The sequence below is a fragment of the Oryza sativa genome, chromosome 12 (assembly GCF_034140825.1).
Source record: "Oryza sativa Japonica Group chromosome 12, ASM3414082v1".
Lineage (NCBI taxonomy): Eukaryota > Viridiplantae > Streptophyta > Magnoliopsida > Poales > Poaceae > Oryza > Oryza sativa.
In genome coordinates, this window is record NC_089046.1 from 14,437,452 (window position 1) to 14,454,134 (window position 16,683).

At 40.4% G+C, this 16,683-nt stretch overlaps 2 protein-coding genes across 5 annotated transcripts; both read right to left on the bottom strand.

Annotated features, from left to right (window-relative positions):
* Positions 1-448: 448 nt before the first annotated feature.
* Positions 449-1,539, bottom strand: LOC9272436 (E3 ubiquitin-protein ligase EL5-like). The gene has a single exon (XM_015763733.3). It carries the CDS (start codon positions 1,308-1,310, stop codon positions 672-674), a length of 639 nt encoding a protein of 212 aa, XP_015619219.1. The 5' UTR covers positions 1,311-1,539; the 3' UTR covers positions 449-671.
* Positions 1,540-3,641: 2,102 nt separating this feature from the next.
* Positions 3,642-10,992, bottom strand: LOC4352121 (ASI1-immunoprecipitated protein 2). Of its 4 annotated transcripts, none has more exons than XM_015764729.3 (13): positions 10,803-10,992; positions 9,442-9,759; positions 8,987-9,342; positions 8,685-8,747; positions 8,511-8,596; positions 7,686-8,242; positions 7,183-7,551; positions 6,353-7,034; positions 5,987-6,217; positions 5,751-5,875; positions 5,267-5,661; positions 4,791-4,911; positions 3,642-4,704 (listed from the first exon to the last, which is right to left on the bottom strand). In XM_015764729.3, exons 1-13 carry the CDS (start codon positions 10,987-10,989, stop codon positions 4,028-4,030), a joined length of 4,167 nt encoding a protein of 1,388 aa, XP_015620215.1. In that variant the 5' UTR covers positions 10,990-10,992; the 3' UTR covers positions 3,642-4,027. The 4 variants fall into 4 exon arrangements, with proteins under 4 accessions (XP_015620215.1, XP_025877788.1, XP_066162384.1 ...); XM_026022003.2 differs by having other exon boundaries at positions 7,138-7,551; XM_066306287.1 differs by lacking the exon at positions 8,685-8,747.
* Between the last annotated feature and the right edge of the window lie 5,691 nt (positions 10,993-16,683).

Here is a 16,683-nt window from a genome sequence, read left to right on the forward strand (position 1 = left end):
TTCCTAGTTAGAATTAAAAGAGTTACTGGCTTTTATTGGCATTAGTGCATAGTCTGCACACTAAAGATCATTGATAGGCCGTGCGCTGGATGCAATTTGTAGCGGACAACATGACAACTTGGATATCTTTATATATGAGCAGCAAATACGAAGAAGGTTCGGCTTAATTACAACTTGGCTAACCAAACTATGATTGACGTGCTGTACTCCGCCACAAGATAGAGTTCCTATCACGGGACATTTCTCTTCTTTTCGTACTGAAGCTAGAGAGTAGATAATCCTCCTCTCAGTCTTAAACAAGATGCCGCATGCATTAAACAACTTTGGTCAGCAACAACGACCACACACGAGCGAGCCTTCTTATTACTTCGTTTTCAAGCGTAATTAATTAAATGGCTCCAACGTCATTTTCAGGATTATCTCAATTTATTAATTCCGATCCGAGCTATTGAACAACTATAATTTTGTTGGAAATTTGCTATGCTGGTTAATTTATGTCCAAAAAAGTTACATTTAACTTCTGTTCCAAATCAGAAGTACATCGTGGCACGATGCAAAAATATCAACCACTAATTAAGTATACAAAAATGGGGAAAAACTACGAAGAAATTAATCAACTTGCCGTCACGGAACAGCTTGTACATCGTTCGTGACATCGTGTGCGACGACGACTACACCGGCGCTCCGCCGCCGCCGCCGGCGGCGACCTTGACGTCGGCGCGGCACACGGGGCACGTGGCGTGCGCGCGGAGCCACCCGTCGATGCACGCCGCGTGGAACGCGTGCCCGCACGCCGGCAGCCGCCGCACCGTCTCCCCCCGCCGCACGACTCCGATGCACACGGCGCACTGCTCCGCCTCCGCCGCGCCGCCCGAACCCTTACTGTACTCGAACGCCGGGATGGCGGCCTCGACGTCCTCCTGCCTGAGGCCTCCGCCGCCGCCGCCGCCGTTGACCTCCTGCTGCTGCAGCCGCCCCACCGATGGCGGCATCACGGCGACGCGCAGCGCCTGACCGGGAAGCAGCAGAACAGGCGGCTGCTGCTGCTGCTCCTCTTCCTCCTCCGGCGCCGCGTTGTTCAGGCACAGGCACGTGTACAGGCACATGGCGGCGAAGAGCACGGCGGCGGCGACGGCGGCCAAGACGTGGCTGGCGAACATGAACAGCCCGGCGGCGAAGCCGACGGCGAACGTCCACAGGAGGAGCAGCCTCGAGCAGCGCCCGCCAGACCGCGCGGCGGCGCTGGGCGGCGGCTCGCCGTGGCGCAGCCGCAGGACGACGACGCCCCGGCGAGCGACGACGACTTCCATGGTGATGGAGACAGCCTACGTAGACGATGATTAGTTAGTTGGCTAATGGTGGTTGGCAGTTGGTTAGGAATTATGTCTGCGTGTTAGCGTGTTTATATATGAATGTATGTATATTTGTAAATTGAGCCAGGGCAAATTGATTTGGTTCACTGCTGTTTGAAAACTCTTCTTCAAAACTTGCCCGTCTGTATATATGAATGTTTTGAAGTTGCAACCATGCGATCGAATTGTTACATTCTTTAGGACCCTCCACGTGCAGAAATCATATGATCATATTATCAAACTAATATAAGTTGTTGGACAGGTACCATCACAAGATACCATGATTACCATCAAGGCATCAACTAACATTAATATGGTACTCTAGGTGCAGATGTAAATTTTCGTGTCCAATGTTTGACCGTCTATTTTATTTGAAATTTTTTTATGATTAGTATTTTATTTGTTATTAGATGATAAAACATGAATAATACTTTATGTGTGGCTTATTTTTTTATAAATTTTTCAAATAAAATGGACGGTCAAACATTGGATACGGAAATCCACAAATGCACTTAAAATGGGATGGAGGAAGTATGTCTTTTAGCAAGGGGCGGAGCTATAGGAAAATATTACTGGGGTCACTCAAATTACACTATATGGTTGCTCTCCTCTGCTTAAGGGTGATGAACAGTAATTAACATGGTGTTAGAAACTTTCATCCAGATCATTAGACCCCGGTAATATATAGTAGCTCCGCCCCTGCTTTTAGTGTATTTGTAGTAGGGTTTGTAGTATGGTAAGCAACATATAATATATACATTGTGTTTTAGCAATGTATCTAATCCATATTTCAGTTATTACAAAATACTAACGTGTGTTTTAGCAAAACGTATGTGTACATTGCATTGTATTTTCAACAGATTTTCGGCAACTTTCTTCAATCTTGTGCGATACTCGTTCAACATATTTTCTTAGTTTCGCATCCAAAATAAAAATTCTACTTCAGCCCAAGAGGAGAGAATTGCCACGGTATTTTTGGGTACAGATTAGTTTTGCAATTATGATGTGCAAATAGCATTGTTAAAGCTATTTTATCTCCTCTACATGTTATTTTCTTACTAGTTTTGTACATGAGTTATTCTTCAAAAGCTTGGTTTGCTGGACCTGGTGAGTGTGGCTTGTCCACGATTGGACAAGGTGGTCAAGGATGTGTTTTAGCCGGGAACATAGGCGGTGATCTAGATATCTAGTCTCATAATTGATAGTCCTTAATACTTTTCCTGTGATCACTTTTTTTAAGTGTATTTTGGTTATGTGCATCTTAGCTATAAAAAAGAGTGTTAGTAATTGACTAATACTAATAAAGCTTCCATTATCTTAAAAAAAAACTCTAGGACAAAGGTACACTACTAGAAAATGGACTATTAGTGACTACCCCTTACTATCACAAAAAGTCTAAATGCCGTCACAAGGAATTTTGGTGACAACATACCGTCATGATATGCCCCTCACGCTTGATTGGTTACGAAATCCAATATTCCGAGTGTGGCCTAGGAGGATTTTTTCCTCGCTCCTTGGGGATCAATCGTGAGATTAATTCCCATAGAATGGGATACACACGTGTGCGCGTTTAGAGCAAGTTTAATAGTATGGCCAACTACTAGCTCCAATTTATCTATAGTTAATCTAATAGCTCATCTATACAATAGTTACATACTACACTATTAATGTATGGTCTCACCTGTCATGCACACACTGCGTTTTGGAGTCCGTGCTACAGCTGGCTACAAATCTGTAGCCCACTGCTCTTCTCTCTTTTTATTTATCTTCTTAAAATATATTTGTAGCTGGTTTATAGCCTGCTATTGTACCGGCTCTTAGCGGGAGTCGCCCACTTTCCGTGCTTTGAGGTCCGTGGCATCTAATCTCTACCCAAAAGTGTGCGCTGAACGCACGTTTTCCGTGTTTCGAGGTCCGTGGCATATAATCTGTACCAAAAAGTACTCCTATGTGTGTAAGACACGCACGTGTGTGTGCATGCGATGGTGCAAGTGTGGAGTTGCATTGATTTGTGTTCTTACTTGTACCTCCAAAAAAGCAAAGTGAAGGGACCTGTAGGGTAATTTAGGACATGTTTGAGACATGTTTTCGTGTGGATTAACTAGTACATTCATTGCTCTAATTAATTACACAATTACAAAGAGTATATGCGTAGAATACGAATACAGCATGATTATATTTAAACCAGCAGCTTGGATCAGCTCAGGGATGTCATTTTAGGAAAAAAAAATGATAGTGTCGGAAAATCATTTTATCAGATATGACAAACTAAACGGTAACACGAGAACATTTCAAGAAAAGAGAAACATTTATATACTAATCTCAGATAATAACCACCATCTTTCCCCCCACGGCAGACATCTCTCAAATTTGAGATGACTTCCAGCTTAAGGCCAAAACTTTACATGAGTTGTGCAGAAATTTACAGTGCAGAGTATGAACTTTCATGTCATAACCCTATGTCTTGAAAAGCATATCACTGTTTCCTGCAAAATAACACTTACGTCCAGAACTCTGTTCTTTGCAGTTCAATAGTTCTGCCCCCTGGATGTAACTACTTGTCAGCACACCTGAGTGGCATCATTGCAGATACATAGTATTCAAGATAGTTTCTCCAGAGGACGCAAACATCGATCTGTCCCGCAAAACATCAGGAACGCAAGAGCGGGCAGCCATCATTGTCGGTCCCAAATCGAAGATATCTTATTCTGGCTGCTCATCTCAGGCAACTGCTTCGGTATCTCTGATTGCAACTTACCAGCATGTTCCCTAGATGCCGGAAAGGCAAGAGAGAGGGAGAGGGAACCTGGTGAATCGGTAGGCAATGAATGTTCCTTACTCCGATTTTCTTCAACCTTAGGGGAAAGAAATGAAAACATGGTCTTTCTGGGAGAATTGTTGTCCGTAAGTTCTAGCTCAAAATCTGGCGCATCACGCTCAGGCATCTCCTCGTCATCCGATATATTTACAACGTTTCCTGCATCCACTGTATTTAGATCAAGCGGAAATATGCGCTTTCCATTACACTTTGAGCTTCCTGCCAATGACTGGTCAACTGAATCATCGAAGGAGGAAGATACGAGGGGATGCACCTTGGATGATAGCCTTCCATCACTTGTATTCTCACTTAAACTAGAATTTGCAGACCCAACATTATCCAATTTAATCTTTTTCTGCTCTAGTTTTCCATTGACTTCATCAGCCCAGTTTGCTACCTCAACATTTCTTTTGTGTAGAGTAGCTGTGGTGTGCGAGATAAGATCTACTGTACCAGAGTTCACCTCACTACTATTTATATCTACATCCACAAGGTTGTCAGCTTCATTGAGGTTGATTACTCTGATGCCCTTTCCTGGTTTATTAACAAAACAATATGTTGGAGGTGAAAAGTATGAACCCACATTCACGACGTGTTCACAACAGGAAAGAATTACTTACCTATCTCATATACTGAGGAAACAGAGCAAGTAACTGGCACTGTATTAACATCAATAATTGCTTCACAAGCAATACTATTGGAAGAATCCTTTGTATCTTCATCTCCTGAGCAAGACAATTTCTGCACAGGAATAGATAGATAGTATACAGTAAATATATATTTTGAGCAAACATCTGAAAATATTTGAAAATTCAAGAATAAATTGATATAGTAAACATTAAATATATTTTTTGAGCAAACATCTGAAAAAATTTTGCAAACTCAAGAATAAATTGATAAGCAAGAAGCTGAAAAGGCGTGTGCAAGCAACAGGCTCCCACCATGCCTGATAACAGTGGCAGCCTTGCAGGATGACAATCATATGCACCAAGTATCTAGCTATTTTATGGAACAATCCAAAAAATCAAAATTAAACGTAAATTTGAGCTGTAGCATAAAATAATGAGTCGCAAAGCAGATAGCCACAAGCCATCACCTGTTGTTCTGTTGCCAGATCAGTACTGTTATTTGTTGAACTGCTGGCTGTAATTGGAACCTGATGGTGATCTTCTAATTCATTTTGACTCACAGGCTGATTTGATTCGGTCTCTCCATTTGAACACCTTTGATAATTGGTTTCTGTACTCTGGGGACATTGGTAGTCCACACAAGAAACTGACTTCACCAAATCGTGGTCTGATTTAGCACCATTGTTCTGGCCTTCGGAGAATGAAGGGCCAGATGTCAAAACAGAGATGCTTTCATCCACGTCCATCCGATCCGTATTCAGATTGGGCTCACAAGTACTAAATGGTACATCAGGTGGAATGTTCATTTGATCTTTTTTTCTAACTCTGAATACACCCCAAAGAAAATAGAACATGTTCCATCCTGAACCAGTACAAGGCAACATAAAGGTCAGTCACAGTAAAAACTATGACTAGATAAAATCTCACTCAAATTAATGGAAGAATGCTTACTTTGGAAATTCTTTGACAGGATATTGGAAGGGAATATGAGCAACTCAGCTGTTTCTATGTTTCCTCTGAGAGCTAAGTCATTCTTGAGCATATTTTCAACTAATTTACTGTAATAATTTTCATAGCTGCAGAAATAAAGAAATCAAACAAATTTAGCTAGAACTTTGGATTGCAGTAAGATGAGATGTGAACAACTCAAGCAAATATATGCAGGATCAAAGCTGCACGGAACACACCTATCAGTATCTCTAGCAAAGAAGAAAAGACCAATATTCTCGTATGAAGGACCATTTTCCTGAAACTGTGTTGGCCATGAGTTCTGACGAGGAAGTTCCTCCAGCTGGACTTTTGAAGGGAATTTCTTTGCAACTTCCAGCACTTTTGGTGAAGCAGAACATGATAAGTGAGCTTGAAAACCATCACATAGCTCAGGAGATCTTCCAGTCCTCCACAGCTCAAAACCACCTCTGTTAAAATAAAGTTCACATTGTGTTACCTAACAAAATGATTCACAATGCTTGGCTGATGGCAGCTGAATCAACAGCAAACTTTTTGCAAAAAGCGAGAAATGCTTATGAGATATAAAAGGAGGAAATTCTTACTGCCATATGAAATCCAACTCTGGAACAGTTGAAGATTTGTCCATCAGAGCATCTGGCATAGTTAAGCTGCCATCAACTAATCTTCCTGTCTTGACTGATACAGTCTGGCACTCATTGGGTTTCAACTTGCTACCATCTGTGGAAGCTTTGTTGCTCGAAGTGTTTCTCATATCCTGCTCATTGGTTTGCCCGTACAATTGTGAGGGCTTCTTTACATGGCCAAATGAGGTGGATAAAAGATCTTTAGGCCTACACATTGGGTTGTGAGAAGGACCACATTTCACAATGTGCTCAGATTGATCTGCTGGTCTGGAAGCAGCTTTTTCAGCTGCTATCACATTAGTAGCTTCAAATGTTTTATTCCTTTTAGCAGAGGAATCCTTCATGTTCCGTTCACTCATAGGTTTTACTGCAGATAAGCTAAGTTTGTCAACAGAACAGAATTGTGTAGAATGGCCTGCTTCATTACAACGCTGACAACGCATCGAGCAATTGATACTAGAACCACCTGGTCTCAAGCTTGTTGGATCCTTTACTTTATCATCCCGGTGTGCGGGATCTGTGTTCTGGATTACCTTTCTCTGGGCCCCAGAACCAAGAATACCAGAGGATTTCTCAGCACTACTTACAGTTGTACTTCCAGGAGCTTTTGCTACAAGTTGCTTATTTACCTCAGAGTATCCTGAAAAAACAAAATGAAGTTAGCCTACACCAAGTTAGCCAACAGCATGTCAAACGCAAACTTACTCCAAGCAATAGAGACATGAATGAAAAGGGAAATATACCAAGAGAGTTTCTTCCACCTTGTCCATGAGTAGTGCTTAAATTACCTGTAGTGAGATGCTGAGCTTTGGATTCTTCTTTAGATGAAACTTGGGTAGTCATCGAGGCAGTAACGGAGGGGCACCCTAATATAGAAGTGTCTCGGTCACTTGTTACATTATGGCTCACCGGTGGATTCACGACTTTTGACTCCTCAGTAGGAGGTAAAATCGAAGACTTTGCTTTATTTGCTGATTCACAAGATTTAGGCTTCTTAAAAAATGGCGACTTAGCAAGTATGCCCACTGGCCCCTCTTTTTTCGCAAGAAAGGGTATATGGTCCTTCATATTGTTGGGCTTCTGTGGAACTTCATTCACTAGCTGTTTCACCTTGGGGACCTTTGAGTTGTTGAAAGAAGTGGATTTGGAAAATTGACCTGCAACAAACCTTTCTATGTAAATTTTCTTTACCTAAGTCTGCAGGGAAGGCAACCAAACCATGGTAACATAATTTGAACATTTTACATAGGTAAAGTGTCTGAATTGAAAGTAATAATGGAAAAAAATTTACCACGAAGTGGTGGTCCCAGATTCTTGGCAGCGTCAAATGCCAATGAAGTTGGTACTTTGGTAGCGGCTTGCTTTCCCTTCTCTACATCCAACCGAAATGAGCTCTCACATGACAATGGCAACCTTTTTCTGGACTCAGCTCCCATGGAGAAACCACAGCGTTCAGTAATACTTTGTTTAATCGAGGAAATGATCCCTGCACCTTCTTCCTTCCTCTTCGAATTGCTATTATTGCATTGGTTTGTTGAATTCAACTCTTTCTTATCTCCATTTTCATTCTCCACTTCATTTTCAAAAGAACTTCTGTTCTTCAAAGCAGTGTCAGGTTTACTAATTTTCCCTTCAAGGGCTTTTGAGGTTTCATCTTCATAAGAATTGCTTTTTGATGCATTGGCAATTTTATTGGTTTTCCTTTCAAAGAACTGGCTTTTTGAGGCACCAACCTTCAGCTGAGATTTTTCTAGTTTCTTCTTCTTTTCATATTCCAACTCATTTTCGCACTCTTCACACAACCATTCACCCTCTGGAACCTCTTCCATCATTACCCGCATACAATAACTGGAGCAAAGAAATGAGACAAAATTTAAGTAGATTAACAATACCCATATTCTCAATGTGGAAAAATATTCTGAAAATAATACTCCTAACTGGCTTGTCTGCATAATAACAGTAGTAGTTTATTCCTGTCCTGAGACACAGGGCAGGCATCCTAATTGTGGCTTGTTTGCAAACTACAAGTGCAACAATCTTAACCATCATGGCATGTCATCAAGCAATCAAAGATGAGTAATTATACATAAAAAGCAACGGAACAAATAAGCCTTACATATGCTCAGCACCATCATTGCATCTAGTGCAAACAGCAAGCCTCTCCTCCTCACCAACATCTCCACAAATGTCACACACTTTCACCTATTGTTGTCAAGTGAAACAAAATATTTAGCTACACAAAAAGATTTGTCATAATTTTAATGCACAAAATTAAAGGTTTTGAACTCACGTCCTCAACTTCTTCAGAACTCTTGTCCTCAGAAGATGTGGCATTCACATGTGTATCAGACACCTAATGGATATTGAAACCATGTCCAAGGAATTTAATTTTGAACACAAATTCAAAGGAATATAAATCAAACTGTATACACACATTATGTTTGGATCAACATGCCAAATTGCCAAACATCAATTGCTAGATTATGACAGAAGCATGACTTAACCACAAAAAAGAAAGAAAATACTGGACATCTGTTGATGGATAAAATATGTACTAGTAGTTGCAGATAAAAAAGGAAAACTGAAACTTACATTATCCATAGGATCTAGAGAATTATCCTCAGGATTAACACTCTTTGCTGCTGCATGCCCAACAGAAGTATCTTCCAGTGTGCTGGATTTTTCATAAGCTTCACTTGCAGAGACATCCTTGCCTGTTGTTTCAATATCAAGCCCATCCTGTTTCACACAAAGTGTAGCTTGCCTGCCTCTCCTATTATCACTTCCCTTTTCTTCCCAAAAGGATTTCTTGCAACCAGTTGTGCTTTCAGTAACCATCTCTGTAGCTTGATGGCAAGCTTTCTCAAACAAATCTTTGGGGTTTGTCGACTGATCTTGACCTTCTGTCTTCCTGCTAGATGGCGACAACGCCACATCAGAAGAATTACCTGAGAGACAAGTTTTTGGTAAGTTAAATCCACCAGTTCTACCAATAAGGCAATAATGCTTTTCTTATTAATGTGTAAATAAATTAGACTGAGTTTTACCAGCCTGGTCTTCTTCTTTAGCATGGTTGCGATTTTGAACAGCATCTTCACCACTAATAACCTTATTACCACTTAATCTTCTAGAAGATGGAGGTGCTCTTCTCCCCCTCTTTTTCTTTACAACCATATTAGAAATAAGTTTAATCTCTGAGATACATGAGCCATCATCATGACGACGTTCCAAACTGTGCCTCTCTTCTGACCCCTTTACTGTAGATGTACAACCATTAGGTGCACTGCCTGCTTCTGACTCCATCAGGACTGAAGAACGGTTACAGTCCGTACAAGAACAGGGTGCACAGCATACATTGAATGTCCCTGATTCAGGTTTCAAGAAGGTTAGAAGGAATGTTCTTCTTTTCTCAAAAAAAAAATTATTACAATAAATAAAATTATATCAAAAACAAGTGCTAATTCTTAATCCATCTTTCCAACAACCAGTACACACATGAACTTGGGAAGAGAGTAAAAAAAGAAGGGGGGGGGGCTTGACATTTTACAAATAGGTGAGTACACGATGAGGTAATCGCGTACATTGAAAATTCAAGACATATTCTTAAAATGGATCCAGATCAGTTGGAGTGCATGAAAATATAGGTTAGATAATTATTATTAGTCAAGTGAATGTTACCCAGCTACTGGTTGGTATACAAATATCAGATAGTACTGTTAATTTCACAGTTTAATAGAAGAGGTCGAAATTCTTACATTTTAGGTAAATAAAATGCACACCTTTCAATAAAGATGCACAATTTTCTGTTCTCAAATTGGCAATTTTATGAGGACTTGAACATGATGCAACTCAGGCAGATTCACCTATATTAGTAATATTTCATTTTTCCAGTTTCTATCACATTTTTAAGATACCATATTGTCTAGGTTCAGAAACAAGTATGAAGCCTGAAAGTTGGCATGTGTGGTACAGGAAAATACATATAAATTTGATGTAAACCTGTGTAGAACAATACTGTACCTAATGGACTACAATGCATATATCTCGGAAAGAAGAAAAACTCAGCAAGTTTGCTATATAGTTAATAGCCTAAAATTCATCAACGGATCCCCTAATTATTAGAACTGGTGTGACATGTGTTGGATCTAACATGGGGCATGGCCCCAAACCTTTTTGGGAACCATCAAACTGTTATTAGTATTAAGGTTAAGCCAAAATTTCTAGAACAGAAGCTAGGGTTAACACAAATTCGAGAAAAAGCGCGTGGGTATAGAGAGAGAGATGGGAAAGAGGACGTGCGCAACGGATGCGGCGGAAGCAGCAGGACGAGCGACGGCGACCCCTGCTCGCTTCGCTCGCGCGATGGATGGGGATCAGTGCAGGCGGCGGTGGCGGAGGATGTGCTCACCAGGATGGATGCGGCGGAAGCAGCAGGACGATCGACGGCGCCCTGCTCGCTCGCTCGCTCGCTCGCGGGATGGATGGGGATCGGCGGAGGCGGAGGCGGAGGCGGAGGCGGTCGGCAAAGGCAAACTGACGAGGAGGCTTCGCGAGGGTAATTTAGTAATTTCGCCTACCACGGATTGCTTGCACATCACATCGTTGGAAATCAGAAAAATAGAAATTATGTATGTCCATCGGTCCTAATCCCATTTTTCGAATGGAGCCGGACCTGCCCTCTGAGATGGTGAATTTTTATTTAACTTTTTTAATATAGTAGATAAATAATAGTTACGTTTGAGCACTGCCCAATTCGGCAGGGCTCACGGAACGAGCCGTACTTTGTCGGCCATGAAAACGAGCGGATAATTTCCGTCCACTCAAGAGAAAAAATACGGATACTTTTCGGAGCGGATAATTCTCGCATAGTTTGCATACGGATATGAATAGGATATTTTCTCCCGGATACGAATACGCACATGGTATTAGGGTTTTCGACGGATACAGATAATAATACGCACATGGTCTCTATTCGGATATCCACTGATATCATGAGACATATTTCATTTCTTTATAACGCTACAACCTTCGATCTACCCTTCTAGATTTTAATAGCATGCCATCTCTTAACACTAGTCCATATTATTAATATTATTTAAATTTTTAAATATTTTTGAAACGTATACTATATTTTATATAAAATGAACTAATTATATATGAAGATGAGGTGGTTTTCGTGTTCCGACAGAAAAAATGTCTCAGTATTCGTGTCCGGTCATATTCGATTCTTATTTGTATTCGATATAATTCGTATTTGCGTCCGTATATGAGCTATTTGTATTCGTTTTCGTATCTGACAAAGAATATGGAAATAAAAATGGTATGAGTATTATCCGTCTGTATCCGCTCCGTTTTCATCCCAAGCACGGAGCCTAATGAGATGTTGGGTCATGTCGTATTGGCATGGCACGATAGGTTACGTGGGTTGTGTGGAGATCGGTTAGCCCAAATTTCATATATATACCAAGAAAAAATGCGAACAAAGTCCGTGTCATCTAGTCGCACAAACTTCGGCGAAACTCTAGCAAGGTCCTCCGCTCACTAATAGCACATTTATCTTCCTCCTCTTCAAGCACCATCGTGACCCTTCACTTCCTATTCACTTCTCCCCGAGCCGGTGAGCCCCCAATGACCGACATGCTTAGTTATCGTGCTCGAGAATGGGGTTGGCCACACCACAATGCTACCGTCTAGTCCTACGTCGATGAGTGTCCACCATCGCTTCCTCTGCCCTCAGCCCCTGGCTTTCTCGATTCTTCCATTCTCCTTTGGTAAATTCTATCAATATTGGCATCGGAGGTGAAGATCAGATCGAAGTGGAATCCAAGATGAAGATCGTTGCGGAAACAGAGTAAGAATCGGCTGCAGTCCAAATCGGCTAAGGTCAGGTCGGCAGAGTTCGAGTCGGACGGGGCTAGCCGATACAGCCGATTCCGATAATATGACTCGGTGTACGTCATCGGGTTCAAGTTGATGTGCTTCAAGATGATTGCCACGCATGGATAGAGTCCTGGGGAGGCAATTGTATCTATTAATTAGGATATTCTGTGTAATTTCCTTAGAGATATGTTTGGGCAGAAGTCTGCCGTAAAGACTTATGGTATCTTAGAGTTTGTTAGAGATAATAGTCGTGTCTGTTATGGATGTATCTTGTAATTCTCGGGTATAAATAGACCCGAGCCCTATGTAAAAAACAAAAAAAAAGACATCTAATACAATCTCGGCGCATCGCCACCCTTTTTGCTTTACTTTCGATGAGTTCATGCTCTCGGGTTGAGCTGCATCGGTTCCGATCTTCAACAAGAGGTAAAACTTGTCATGACGACTTATGTTCTCAGGATTAGTGCTTCCATCTTTATGATACTCTAATCTTATCTATATAATTCGTCGAGTTATCATATATCTTACATAATCTTCGATAATATCTTTATCTAACATGTAATCGACTAACATCTGTTAATGGAAGGCAGCCGATTAGGTTAGACAATGACGTTAACTTAGATTTTGTGATATATCTACCACTCTATGAAACTTCCAGCGGCTTGATTGTCCAGATATTGTTCTTCTTTTCATACTTAATGCTACATCAGTTGAGTTTGATCTATTAAGTCGTGCTTAGAATTGCAATCTCTAGCCTGCTTTCTAGTTGCCGATTAGGGTAGTATTGGAGTTTTAGCCGATCTTATCTGATTTAACTACTTTTATTTCATATGCTTAATCTATATGTTAAATTTGCCCTTTATGTTAAGATCTTGTCGCATCTAAGTATATTAGACTTCTGTTTGGTATATTTTACTTGCTTTAACATCTTAATATAGAGTAGTATCGGAGTATTAGCCAATACACGCTAGATCCATTTGATCGGCTATGCTATAAATGCGTATAATCCCACTATTAATATATATTTCGATTTAAGTGATTTATACTGTCTCGGTAAGGCGACCGATCTATCCCAATCACTTGATTTAAGTATATATCGATATAAGGATTATATATCATTAATATTTACAGCCGATCGAGTAGATTTAGTTCTGATTTGCTTATTGATATTTGCCGATCGATGCACGCATGACATCGGCTTGAAATAAATGATATGTCATCGGCACCTAGCCGATCGGCTATCATTTATAGGATTAATTGCGGTTCCTTTGTTCTATTTCTTGTTGATTGCAGGATCAAATCAACTGGCATGCTCATATATCCGAAGGCGAGCTTTGGACCTGCACTGGAGTTAAGCAGATCTCCCAGGCCTTGTGTTTTCTGTCAACAACGGGCCAAGCTGTGTGCTATTCCTGGGCCATGTCGTGTTGGCTAGATGGGTCGTGCCAGCACAACCTATAGCCAAACAAACCGTGTTGTTCCTGGGCTGTGACCTGCACATGCGTGCTAGGTCAGACAAGGAAAGTCCCAGCCCATTTGACAACCTATAGAAAGATTTGGCAAACTCGTAGCCATTCTTATGTTTCTACCGATAAGATCAATTAAGACACCTCAATCACACCTAATTAATTTTATTAGTGTCAAATTAAAGGGGATGAACTCTTTCATTATAGCGATTACTCTCCAGCCAACACTTAAAAAAATAACACACTCTTTTCCCAAAATAAAATGCAGGCACAATACAATCTAGAAACGGTAAATTGCATTGGTAGTACACAAACTTGTTCGGTGGGTGCAATTTAATATATAAACTTGTAAAGTGCTTATTTCAGTACACGAACTTGTCTAGTTCGTGCGATTAAGGACCAAATTAACTTGGCAATGTACACTTTACGAAGCGGATGTTGATTAGGATGCGACATGCATATGTGTACTGAGTATGCATAAGACAATATGTATAAATTTGGTCTCTACTTTATCCTTCATCATATATATTGCTAACCCTTATATCGTTTCTCAGCTTTCTCTTTATCTTTTTTCTACTATCATTATATCCCATTCTATATATATATATATATATATATATATATATATATATATATATATATATATATGATGAAGGATATATATCCTAATCAGCCCCTAAATCAATAAGATTAGTCATGTAGAGTTCTTTTCACCTTCATCCGCACGCATCAGACAAGTTCATGCACCAAAACAAGTATTTTACAAGTTCATGCATAGGATTGCACTCCCCTGACAAGTTCATGTACCGGCAATGTAATTTTCTCATCTAGAAAACATATATGTTTTCTTCTCTTTTTTTTATTAGATCAATTTCAAGTAGCGTTCTGAGAGATAAAATTTCTTTCAATATGTAGAATGAGGATAAACTGAACTCATGGGGATATACATATTTGTGTTGCTTATCTCATTGGTGAAAAGAAAAATATTTTCTCACTACATCAATATTTGTTAAGAGAGTTAATTAGGATAAATTAATCACAGCTAGTAGAAACAAAGAGATGCTAGAAATTTTTGCAACCATACTAGGTGGTTTTTAGCAACAACTCTAGATGATCTACACCACACAAAGAGTCGGAGTCAACACAGAGTGGACGGGGAAATATCCTCGAGACACCCATCATGATGATTTCTCTTCCTTCTTTGGCACAATTATGCAGGGATACTTCACCTCGAAATATGAGATATTTATATCTTTTTCTACCATTTCTAATTGATTTTTCCTTTTTTTTATTATATATTATTTAAACTAATGTTTTTAACCAAATAAATAATTATTTTTTAACCCGAAACAAACATATTGTAAAAAATGTTAAATGTTAATTTTAATGAAACTAATTTAGTGTTGTAGATGTTAATAATTTTTATATAAACTTGGTCAAACTTGAAAAAAAGTTAAAAACGACTTATAATAAGATAAAACGGAGGGAGTAGTAATTATTGTGACATATTAATGATATTAGTTTATATATACCTAATAGAAAATATATAAGGAGGCAGTGCACGGGCCATGAGCCACTGGCGGTGGCACCAGCGACAAGCGGCGGCGCGGGGAAGCAGTAGAAGGAAGCGGTGGAGGCGTAGGAGGGAGCTGGGAGCTCACTGGTGGCGCGAACGGCAAGGGTGGCAGTGGGGTTTTGGCAGCATAGACACGGGTCGCGGCAGAGGCGAGGTCCCGGCTATGGCTTGCGAGCAGGGAGCGGCAGACAGAGGCGGGTGCAACCTATGGAAGGAGATAGGGGGTTAGGGACAGAAGAGCTAGCGCGGCATGACGGGAAACGCCGGCCAGAGCAGAGTGTGGTGTACACGGCACTCGGGTACCCAAGGAGAGGCCTTTGGGCCGTATGACATGGAGTGGGCCAAGAGCCCTAGGCCCACAAGGATATGTTATAAATTAAGTAAGAGATATTCTCGGGATAAAATATAAATCTCGGGGATCATGCATATCTTATATAGATAGAATAGGGAGATCTAGTTGTAGTCAACTGGATACTTTCCTCGTAACCCTCCCCCTTATCCTATATAAGAGGGGGTAGGGGTCCCGAGATCGGGTATCATCTCCAGAACCCAGCATACACGCAGGGGTTATGCATTCTACCATTCACAGCCGACACAGATTCAATCCACAAACAACTGGACTAGGGTATTACCTCGCATTGAGGGCTTGAACCAGTATAAACAACTGTGTCACCATCTCTCCTTGATTTCGTGCACCCAGAAATTAGGGTGAATGAAGTGTTTCCTTTCCTACCATTCGGACCACTCAAAATGATCATAGGAAGATTGAAGGAATGCTTCCTTCACCACTGAAAACCATGGGAAGAAAGAAAACCCACTCAAATCTCTTGCTACAATTTTCTATGCATGAGGAACGAGGACAAGCATCATTTGTTTAATACCTCTCTCCATACAAAAATATAAGGCACAACTACTATTAGCACAAAACCAAGAAATCTATACTTTCTATATAGTAGTACCCAATAATAATTATTATAAGCTAAAGCTCAACATGCAAGTATGCCACATCATCACACACTAGCAATTACTATTTTAGCCTATTTAAAATCCCATGCAAGCATGCCACATCTTCACTCACTAGCAATTACTATTCTAGCATAATCATCTACAATATAATGTTATAGAAATCGACAAGTATGTGTCAAATCATCTTCCTCATATTATTTTCTTAACATTTCAACTTTCATCATTTTGACAATATTTAGCATATACTCGTCCATGAATCCCACAGCAAAGCGCGGAGTATCACCTAGTAAATACAATACATACACTCAATGGAATTAGAGATTTTGAGATTGAGGATTTAAAGAAAAAAAATAAAGGAGAGTGGGAGCACGTCTTGTATTATAAAATATATAAAAAAATAG

Coding starts and splice junctions, on each gene's coding strand:
- LOC9272436 (XM_015763733.3), bottom strand. CDS start 1,310: ATGGAAGTCGTCGTCGCTCGCCGGGGCGTCGTCGTCCTGCGGCTGCGC.
- LOC4352121 (XM_026022003.2), bottom strand. CDS start 10,989: ATGTGCAAGCAATCCGTGGTAGGCGAAATTACTAAATTACCCTCGCGA. Junction 5,876..5,986: donor TTTGCTAGAGATACTGATAG/GTGTGTTCCGTG, acceptor TTATTTCTGCAG/CTATGAAAATTATTACAGTA. Junction 4,912..5,266: donor ATCTGGCAACAGAACAACAG/GTGATGGCTTGT, acceptor ATTCCTGTGCAG/AAATTGTCTTGCTCAGGAGA.